The 11,714-nt window shown below is 39.1% G+C and overlaps 1 protein-coding gene across 1 annotated transcript in view; it reads right to left on the bottom strand.

Annotated features, from left to right (window-relative positions):
* The window catches only part of LOC103202447 (RING1 and YY1 binding protein), a 140,383-nt gene that overhangs the window by 114,218 nt on the left and 14,451 nt on the right, over positions 1–11,714 (bottom strand). Inside the window, exon 2 of the mRNA XM_007947332.2 lies at positions 11,060–11,185. Within this exon, the coding sequence (XP_007945523.1) occupies positions 11,060–11,185 (126 nt within the window). The remainder of the gene's footprint in view (positions 1–11,059; positions 11,186–11,714) is intronic.

The raw sequence follows: 11,714 nt of genomic DNA, 5'->3' as shown, positions 1-11,714 counted from the left end.
AACTACAAACCAAAAAGAGGGAAAAAACTGTGTTGTTACAGAACTTCTAGATAATAGGGAAGTCAAGACAACTATAAGACAGAACGGACTATTCTAAACTTGGGAAGAAAACTATAAATCACAGGGTAACCTCAAAGAAAAATGATAAACCTTCACATCAAAAAAGAGGACCAGCAAAAATATTGAGCAAATACTAAAGCAATAGCAATGAAAGAAGTGATAACACGATTCATAAGCAAAACGAACTCAGCATAGAAAATTATATGGAACAAAGAAATCGACACCATGATAAAACACCTAACAAAATGAGAGCAACAAATTCGTATTTGCTGATAATTACATATCTGGCAAGGCACTTAATCTCTAAGACTTACAGTAGAAGAGTAGATGACCAAACTATGTACATACACATAATGGAATGCTATGCAGCACTGAATAATGTAGAGCCTGCAAAACACCACATAATATGGATGAACCTGGAGGACATTATGCTGAGGGACATAAGCCAATCACAGAAGGACAAATATAGTATTAGTTTGTTGTTGTGGAAGGTCGAGGAGAGGTTTATATATGGAGGGAAACTTTCTTTGTTGGTTGCCAGGGGTGGGACAGGAGGGGAGGGAATGCTGACCAAAAGAAAAAATGCACTGACCCATGTCACCTTAGTTTTGCGTATTTCACTGTACATAAATTATATTTCAGTAAAATGCATTTTTTAAAAAAAAGTAAATAAATTTAGAAGATGGCTACCTGGCCAACTGACTAGAAAAGATCCATTTTTGTACCCATTCCAACAAAAGGCGATCCCACAGAATGCAGAAATTATCAAACAATATCATTAATATCATACACAAGTAAAATCTTACTGAAGATAATTCAAAAACAGTTGCAGTAGTATGCTGACAGAGAACTTCCAGAACTGCAAGCTAGATTCAGAAGAAGATGTGGAATGAGGAATATCATTGCTGGTGTCAGATGGATCTTGGCTCAAAGCAAAGAATACCAGAAAGATGTTTACTTGTGTGTTTCACTGACTATGCAAAAGCATTCAATTGTGTGGATCATTATAAACTGTGGATAACACTGAGAAGAATGGGAATCCCAGAACATGTGATTATGCCCATCAGGAACTAACACATACACCAGGTGGCTGTCATTTGACAGAACAAGGGGATACTACCTGTTTCAAAATTAGGAAGAAGTGTGTCAGTGTTGTATCCTTTCACCATACTTAGTCAATTTGTACACTGAACAAATAATCCGAGAGACTGGAATATATGAAGAACACCACAGCATCAGGATTGGAGGAAGACTTATTAACAACCTGCAATATGCAGATGACACAACTTTGCTCTGAAAGTGAGGATAACATGAAGCACTTACTGATGAAGATGAAAGACTACAGTGAAATATGGATTACATCTCAACATAAAGAAAACAAAAATCCCCACAACTGGACCAATTAGCAGTACCACAATAAATGGAGAAAAGATTGAAGTCGTTAAAGATTTCATATTACTTGGTTCCATAATCAACAGCAATGGAAGCAGCAGTCGAGACATCAGATGACATACTGCACCAGGCAAATCTGCTGCAGAAGACCTCTTTTAAAATGCTGAAAAACAAAGATGTCTCTGTGAAGACTAAGGTGCGCCTAACCCAAGCCATAGCATTTTCAATCGCCTCATATGTATGTTAGAGCTAGACAATGAACAAGGAAGACCAAAGAATAGTTGATACTTTTGAGTTGCGGTGTTCGCAAAGAATACTGAAAGTACCATGGACTCCCAGAAGAACGAACAAATCTGTCCTGAAGAAGCACGGCTGGAATGTTCCCTGGAAGTGAGAATGGCCAAACTTTGTCTCACCTACTTTGGTCATGTTGTCAGCAGGGATCAATCCCTGGAGAAGGGTATCATGCTTGACAAAGTGGAGGGTCAAGAAAAGAGGGGAAGGCCCTCACTGAGATGGACTGATGACACAGTGGCTGCAATGATGGGCTCACACATAGCAAGGATCATGAGGCTGGTACAGGACCAGGCAATGTTTCGTTCTGCTGAACAGGGTCACTAGGAATCAGAGCCGACTTGACAGCAGCTACCAACAACAAACAGAATTCTGGGCACAGGATTATAGGTGACCTTTGGTTATTTTTGTTCTGTCTCCAAATTTTATGTAGTAAGCATACTGTACATTTAAAACTAGAACAAAGGCCAAAGAAACAGTGATCAAATATAACTAACTGTAGAAGAGAATATAACCTGCTGAAAATCTTTCCTTTATCCATACAATAAGTTTATTAGGAACTTGCAAGGTGCTGGTGTGATACCAGATAACCTATATACAGCTCCCATCTTCAATGATCTCATAATAATTCAAAGTTATAATTCATACAAGTATTAACCCAGTAACAAAGCTGGTATACTAAAGTATGTAGGTATCACTTATGCACCTCATAAGCATCCTATCTCACCTTCAAGGAACAGACCATGCACATGAGTTAGGCTGGGTCAATTGCAGTGTAACATCCTCATAGCAATAAAAAATGGTCCAGAGGTTGGACAAGTCACAGGGGACTGGATTCCTGAAGTTTTTTCATTGAGTCTCAACTTCAGATGGTATTTGTCTCGTTACTGCCTAGGTGGACCAATATTTTTTTCTTGTCCTTTGCTTAAGGCAGTTTGAGTTGGGTTTCTATTTCTTGCAAGTATGACTATTCTTGTAGGTACGTAGGATGCTATTAGCAACTTTTAGTTTTGTAAAAGAACCCAGAATAAAATGAGTAAACCTCATGGCCTACTACATCATGAAATACGATCTGTTCTTAGAAAGCAGTTTGTTTTCTCCCTTTGACTAACTGCCATGCACTTTGTGTTGTAAGACCCTATATGGATGGCATCATGCAACTTCCTTACTTTCTTGACATTCCCAAAAGCTATCAAAGTTTCATCTTCAAATTTTAAGGCTAACGGTGTTAAATTATAAAGGAAAATGTTTTGACCTAGTTTTAAGTAAGATGTTTTTCTTTACAGATTGCTTCTACTAGTTGCTTCTTTTCCCAGTCATAGGAAAATTAAAACAGATTTTCTAAATTGATAGAGGAAAAAAAAGGAAGAGGTAATGTCTAATCCTATTTAATAAAAGAATTTCACTTGTTTACCTTGTGATTTCAATGTGTTCATGTGTTCATGACTTCTGAGTAACAGTAGTTTATTTGCATTGCTTTTACTGAGAATTCATTTTTGGCACCATTTTGTGTGTCAATCACTGCATGGAACTGAAATTATGTCTAAACAAATGAAGTGAATGAGTCAAGACGTCAACTATTCTGCTCAGTAATTAATCCAAATTACTCAACAGAATAGTAACATACAACAAGTACAAGGTAGGACTATCAACTTATGAGTAAGTTAATATGGCAGAACTTATACAATAGCCTAACATTTCCAACAATACTCAAAATGTTTTGTAACCATTTTAAAACTGTCTGTAGGTGCCACATTACAAGTGTACACATCTAGTTCTTATTTTTGATTTCTCCAAACCAGTTTTGTACATGACTGATGCCCTCTTTATTCACCAGTTTTCAATGACTTTTGGCTACTTAAATCAACAAATGAAAAAGCAAAAAAAGATACAGAACTGTCACAGTTAATATCATTCAGGTGAATATACCAAACTCTGAAGCTCAACACTAACAAATACTCTAATGGCACTGCCTACAGCCTCCAAATTCTGTGTTTAAGTTTCGGTATTTGTTTGGAAAACAAAACAAGAACAAAAGGAGTATCAATTTTTAAAATCATACTTTGGAAAGACAACTTTTTCCCTGATCCAGTAACATTAACTACACAAGCGGCAAGAGCCCTGCCATGAAAGAATACTTTATTATAACTCTTTCTGGAGTAATTTTAAAGAAGACTCCAACTGAAACGTCTCCTTCCAGTCTAGACTTTGTTCTACATATACTCACTGAACCCCTAACCAAGTGCCAGGCACTGTAACAAAGACTGGTAAAGAAAGCTAAGAAAAGACAGGTTCTGTCCTTAAAAAGCTGACAACATAACGGAGACAGAAATCAAAAGTACAGTTTAAGTGTTGACAGAGGTATGCATGATTGGAGGTGAGGAAAAACTTCCCGAGATGTCTTAAAGAACAAACAGGAGTCAGCCAGGACACAAAAGAAAGGGAAAATGTTTCAGAAGAAAGCACACAGAAGGTATGGAAGTGAGATATCATAGTCTACACTTGGAAAACCCCAAACATTTTAATATGAAACACATATGGTGTGTGTGGAGGGCAGATGGGGGTGTGGCAGGCTGCTTCCAGATACATTAGTAAGACACAGGAAAGGCTCAAATCAGAAGGCCCTTATGACGCACAGGATTTGGATTTTATCCTGAAGGCAATGAGAATCATGAGATAATTTTAAGCAAGAAAGGGTCGTGATCTGTTTTGCATTTTAGAAAGCACTTTGATAGATGAAGTCAGGTTTTCAGCTTGTGAGATGTGAGGTGCCTTTAAGCGGTCCAAGTACAGATGTCCAGGAACCAGGTGGATTTGTTTTAGTGTGTTTGTGTGCATGCATGGGGTGATGGTGTATGGTTGTCTAACAAAGAGTATCTGGCAATCACCACTCTATGGGAAGTAAAAAGGTGTGGTTGTGGGGAACCAAGGGGGCAAAGAACTAAAAACAATAAAAAAAAAAAACCTGTATTAGCCAGTACAAAAAGTCTTAAGACCAGGAATCATAAAGGCCCAGTTTAAATCCCACAGACTCAGTGTGGCCTTTCATGATGAACCAAAAGACTGTCTCTATCTCCTCTGAACAGTACTTATCATCTCAACCACGGACACATTCACTCCCTGTCTACCATGAGTCTCACATCACTGGGTGCTTGGCTATCTCTGTATGCCTTATCTTTTCAAGAAAGCAGGAATCTTCCCGTATATTTAACCAATACCTTGAAATATGAATGACTGATCAACAACACTGCTGACGAAAGTGAAGTTTATCCATTTTATGTTTCACATGCCAAGTTTCTTCATTTCACAGAATGCTATGCAAATTATGCTATAGCTGGGGACAGCCATAAGTAGGTAATATGAATAATGCACCAAGGGTGGACTGAAGCAAGGGCCTACCTGTACAATGTTAGGAAAGGTTCTGCATACAACTGTTAAACCAAAACCAAACCAAACTCACTGCCATCAAGTCAATTTCAACAGACAGCAACCCCCACTGGGTGTCCAAGGCTGCAACTCTTTATTGAAACAGACTAAACAGACTATTTCATCTTTTTTCCAAAGAGTGACTGGTGGGTTCAAACTACTGACCTTTTGATTTGTAGTCAAATGCCTTAAATACTACACCACCAGAGCTCCTTGAACTCTAGAGGACAGTCCTAGGGAAAAAACATCACTGGCAAATTAAACAAGTACACACAACAATGTGAGTGAATCTCATAAACAGTGAGAGGAGGCAGACACAAAAGCATACATAGTGTATGATTACACTCACATCAAATTCAAACACAAGCAAAACTAATCTCTACTGCTATAAGTCAAGAGGGTAGTGTCAGCTGTTGGGGGGGGGGGTCCTGAGCAGTGACTGAAGAGTACACAAGGGGCTTCTGGGATTCTGGTAAATTTATTTTTTAACCTGGGTGCTGGTTTCAAGGGTGGGCTCATTTTGTGAAAATTCATCAAGCCTTAAACTTAGGATGTGTACTCACATCTCTGTGGTAGTTAGCATAGTGCCTAAAGCACTTGACTGATAACCAGAAAGCTGTCGGTTCAAACTCACCAGCCACTCCTCGGGAGGAAGGTTGGGCAATCTACTTCCATACTGATACGGCCTCGGAAACCCAAGGAAGGACGGGTCGCTATGAGTCAGGTCCGACTCGATGGCAAAAATAAACACGCAAACACAGTGGCTGCACAACATGATGAATGTAATTAATGTCACTTAATGGTACTCTAAGGGAGCTTTGGTAGCACAGAAGTCAAGGCATTCAGCTGCTAATCAAAAGTCAGCGGTCCCACCAACCGCTCCACAGAAGAAAGATGAGGTAGTTTGCTTCCATAAAGATGTACAGCCTCGGAAACACTATGCGGTAGGTAGTTCTACTCTATCCTACAAGGTCACTGTGAGTCTTAATCTTAACTCAATGGCAGTGGGTTGGGTTTGGTTTAATGGTATTCTAACAATTGGTTAAAGTGGCAAATTTTGTCACATATATATATTACCACAATAAATTAAAATAAACAAAAAGATTAAAATAAAAAAAAAAAAAGAGGGCACTAGTAACGGGGCAAAAGAGAAAATGAGAACCAGAAACAATGCAGATTGTATGAACTCAAGGCAAGGAGAGTTGAGAGAGCCATTACTACCTAAGGTACAATGAAATGAATTAGTGTGAATAAGTATTTTGGTAAATTACTTAAGGGTGAAAACCACATTTTTATTAATCTTGCAATTACTTTAGCATCTACTGAAGTACATGATAAATATATGCCAAATGAGTAAAAAATACATAAGTGAATCCATTCATATTCTCCCAACCCACTGATTAGTAGCATATACTGGCAAGTTAGCTGGCCTGGGTTTAGTCTTCAACATGTAACTAAGAAAAGTTAAATAGCCTGTACACAAACACTCACACTCTAAAAATCATCTCAATCTAATGAACTAAAGACACAGTTAAGTCCATTGAATAACTATCCTTGTTCCAAAAGCAAGGTACATAACTGTACTTCCTGAAAGGGCAAATGCTTATCTCAATATTATCTAGTCGCCCCACCTTGTTCCCTTCACCTGCAAAAGCTCCTTAACCAACTCCAATTTCTTCTTAGCACTTGTCCCGAACTGAAGATAACATTATTTCTGTTGACTTATTTTCTCTTCCTCTCCATAGTATTTTAAGGCCCATGAGAGTAGAGATCTTGGCTTCTTTACATCATTGTATGCCCAGAGTCCAGATGGCTGTGCACTCAATAAAAACTTGTCAAATGACTACAACTACCAGGTAATTCACTTTAAGGTCACCAAGCAGACTTAAGACCAAGTCAGTGCCAATAAATCAGAAAGTCCAATGTAATAACAAATACAAAATAAATCATTACTATTTTTGCTTAAGAGTGGTCTTTAAAACCATACCAACTTTTGTACTAGCTTTGAGGTCACAAAGGTCTGATGATTTGAAAGACAGAGGTAATTTTTTCACATATTTTATGGAGAATTTTTATAAAAGCTGAACACTTCAACTAAACCAATGTTATCTAAGGGGTAAAGCCACTGATCAGGAAATATGGGTAAAAGGCCTGGCTCTGCCCCAGTTTAAGCACCTCCTCTTCTTTCTGCGGGCTTCTCTATCTAAAAAGCATGACAGGACAATGTCCTTTTGAATCTTCCAGTAAAGACCAAAACTTTCATGTTTAACTAATTATGTTGTGTTTTTCTCTAAAACAAAACAAAAACGGTTACTTCTAAAGCACTTCATGTCTATGCAAGAGATTTTGAGTTGTAACTAAATTCAAGGGGGAAGGTGGGGAGTGAAAAGTAACAACTACAAAAAAGCAGGGAGTTGCTAAACAAAGATAAGTTTTTATACACAAAAAACACTGCCTCTTCAATGCTTTCGATTCAATATCCTGAGAACTTTTTTAAAGCAAGATATTTCTACACGTAATCTTATTACACACCTGAAGTAACTTCCACACTTTAACTTGTCCATAAAAGATTTAAAAACAGTCAACTTTTCAGGAGGACAGTATACATATAAAGGATTAAATAAAACATGACTTCAACCCAACACCATGATAAAATCTGGAGCTAAAAACTAGAAAATTTGTGAACTTGCTGTAATTATCTAAAACAAAAAATTTTCCACATTTTCACTTATGATTTGAGTAGAAGCTGAAGGTCAAAATGTGGCACTACTATCAAAGAAACACTGATACGATTTTGTAGTAATCAATTCCACTTGTCCAAAAGAAATGGAAGGGAGGGGATTCTTCTAATTGATTTCCCAAAACAGGCTGTTCTGACCTCCCTTAGCACTTTATTTATACTTCTTAGAGCCTTTATGAGGTGCTGTGGTGGCATAGTGCCTAAGGTATTTGACTGCTAACCAGAAAGTTGGCAGTTCAAACCCACCAGCCACTCTGCAGCAGGAAGATGGGGCAATCTACTTCTGTAGAGATTTACCGCCCCAGAAACCCAACAAGGGGTTGCTTTGAGTCAGAATCAACTCAATGGCAATGAGGTTGGTTTTTTGGGGAGATTCATAACATGGATTATGGTCTTTTGAGCACATGTCCTATCTACCTTTCAAGCCTACAATGCCTTGAGGAGTATTTCTCACATCCTAGGAATTTAATACTCTTTGGATGAATGGCAATACTTTCATAATCAAACTGAGGAATATTCTATCTGTGTCCTACTGGACTACCAGAAGTTCAACCTTGGTTGACTGGTATAGTGATGGTGACAATAATGACAAGAATAATGAATAAACTCCAGTATGACCTCTGGTCAGCCAACCAGGTAAGGCTATTATAATACGAGACACCAGCTTAGGACACTAAAACCAATTTCTGTGGCAGTCAACAAGTTAGGAAGCCCTCTGAAATTAAAAATCACAAATTTGTGCCCATTACCCAGCATCCAAAAAACAAACCAAAACAAAAGCCTAAGTTGTGCTACACGGCAACAGTTTTCTATTGCCATCAATACCAAGTCTGACTGATAGTATATAAGACATAAAATGTCAAGTTTATATCAAAGCTCTGAAGTAGTAGAAAATGACAAGAAAAAACCCCAAGAGAAAACTGCAGTAACTGGTAGCACAGAGCAATTAGCTGACAATTAAGACACCAGGCAGGACAGGATGAAAACCTGTCAAATTCCCCTCTTCTCATGATGTCCAGCCATACCATTAATAAAGCCAAAACGTTACCTGCATTCCAATTAATGATGAATTCTACGATGGATGTACAACACTAAAATATTAATACTGACTATAACCAAGAAGAAATTGAGGCTATGTAAACAACAACAAATTAGTTACTACTAATTTAATAAAAGAAGCCCCCGTGGCACTATGGTTAACATTCTCAGCTGCTAAACGAAAGGTCAGCAGTTCAAACTCACCAGCTTCAGAGAGAAGGATGTGGCCACAGTCTTTCATAAAAATTACAGCCTTGAAAACCCTATGGGGCAGTTTTATCTACTCTGAATAGAGAGGGTAGCTCTGAATCAGAATTGACAGCAGTGTGTTTTGTTTTTTTAGTAATTTCATTCGTTTAAGAAATTTAATTTTATTGTAGCCCTGGAAACACTTTAAACACCTATATTGTTTTTAAAGTCAAAATCTTCCATGTGCCACCAGGAAACTGATTACAGATTTTTACATACGTAGAAATTGATAAGCACTTCATTATGAGGTAATTATTCCCAGCAATAAATCAAATGTAAACTTTGGAGTTCAGTTTAAGTTTCTCTTCATCAGTAAGGTCTTCAGATTCTTAGGAGTTTCCGAGTCATTTACTTGATCACCATCTATGGTAACACGCAAAGCAAAACCACAATAAAGAGGTTTGGCCTCTGAGGGATTCTACATGTAAAAAACGCATTCCTCGTAAATAATACCCAATCACTATTGCTTTAAACAACAAATACATTTTGAAACTTTTATACCATTTGACAGAATTCACAATTTCACACAGCAAGACAAAAAAATAAAAATCATTCCTAACATTTGGTTAGGCTAAACTGTCTATTCCACTACAATATAAAAAAATGGACATGAATTCACTTTAAAAACTACTCATGGAAGATATTTTTAGTTCTTGAATATTTTTATTCAAAAGTCTCATTAAGAAGCAAATTCAGAAAATTGTTCTACCAGTAACCGAACCAATTAATCCCAGAGTTAAATTCTTCTAGGTTGCCCAATTTCCTATTTAACCCAGGTGTAAATAAAGCAATGAAACCCTACAAGGACACACTCAGTTAAAGAACATTCAGTTGGAACTCTGGAGCACTACTACTCCATACTGAAAGGTCACCAGTCCCAAACAAGTGCCTGATGAAATGAGACTTCTGGCAACCAACTTTAAAGTTGTCTGTAAAGATCTACCCAGAACACACTCATTCTACCTCTTTTTCATACATATACCTCCCAACCTCTTTCCATCAAATGACACCAAGAACAGTTAACTTCAGGTTCTACACCACTGAAACAAATTCTAGATACAAGTTAAGAGAAAAGGTGAACAGAAAACTACAAAATCAGTCTTGACATTTTATCCAAGTATATCTAAATGTTAAATCTGGAGTCGTCCAACTGGTTTTGATACAAGATGCAGCTTACCACCTTCATCTAAAAGAAATTCTTTCAACATTCTTTTCATAATAATAAGGCTTTAAACACAACTTCAATTAAGTCACTGTATTCATTTCACCATTTTGCAAAATCCTTCTCCATCATCGCTATGCATAAGCTAATCAGAAAAGACTGACAGCTCAGCCCTCCAAAAAAATGCACTTTATCAAACCTCAACTTGTTATCAAGTGCAAAAAAATAACAGACATTTGCAGCTGAAGACAGGAAAAGCACAACCAGCGTTTCTGGATTATCACCACTAAATTTCTTAGAGAGAAAAATAACTCAACAGGGAAATTAAAACCATTCTGCACATGGCAAAAAAAAAAAAGTCTAACTTCTTACAACCCATACCAAAAGCACTGCTTCCTCCCTCTCTTTCTGTTCCAATACCAATAAGCCAATGGACACAACTGTCAAACCCACCGTCTAGAATGAGATGAAAACCTGGAAAAATTCCTTCCCATAAATCACTGAATGAACACGAGGCTTTGCACCCAACTCTAAATACACACAACCAAAAAAACCACCATTTACCCACCACCCACAAAGCAAAATAGGCGAAATCAACAAGTCTGAAAGAGAGCAGAAAGTATGGCTCACTATCTTCCCCCCATCTTAAAAAAAAAAAAAAAAGTCATTCAACAAAGGTAACATAGATCCTCAAGTACCTGGTGGAGGTGCCTTTCCTCACATCGCATATGCTGCATTTAAAGGCTTCAGCGCTATTTCTGAAGGTGCAGACGCTACAATCCCAAAAGCCTTCATCTGCGGCAGGTTTCGCTTGTCTTTTTGGCCTTCGGAGGAGTGGGGAGTCGGGGAAAGGGGAGGGAAGAGAAAGGAGCAGGAAAAAGAGGAAAAGACAGCAAAACACAGGCGCTAGTGAGCCGTCGTAATTTCGCAGGAATCCAGGGTTGGAAACTTCGTTCGGGCGACCACCCACCCACCCTTTTTTGGAACGGGCACAGAGACCGGGGGCGCCCCCACAGGCACCCTGCAGCCCCCGGACCCGGGAGAGAACGGCTTGCACACCCGGCGGCAGCGACTGCGCCCCGGGAAGGGCCGCGGCAGGCGCAGGAAGCAGGCGGACTTGTGGACTTGAGCGTGGGGCTGGGGGGGCCGGGAGGGGAGCCGCGGGCCGGATCTGGAGGGGGCGCGCAGGGGCAGCCCGAGGCCGGCGGCGGGGAGTGGGCCGGCTCCTTCCCTCTCTCCCCTCCCCTGCTCGCGCCCTCCCTCCCTCCCCACCTGGTTAAATCTCCCTTTGTCTGGGAGGACTGGCGGCGGCGGCGGCAGCGACGGCGGAGGAAGGCTGAGGAGAATCCGCCA

This window comes from Orycteropus afer, unplaced genomic scaffold (assembly GCF_000298275.1).
Source record: "Orycteropus afer afer isolate SDZICR_OR568_19922 unplaced genomic scaffold, OryAfe1.0 scaffold00180, whole genome shotgun sequence".
Classification (NCBI taxonomy): domain Eukaryota; kingdom Metazoa; phylum Chordata; class Mammalia; order Tubulidentata; family Orycteropodidae; genus Orycteropus; species Orycteropus afer.
The sequence above is the reverse complement of the archived record's forward strand: the minus strand, read 5'-3'. Positions and strand labels throughout refer to the sequence as shown.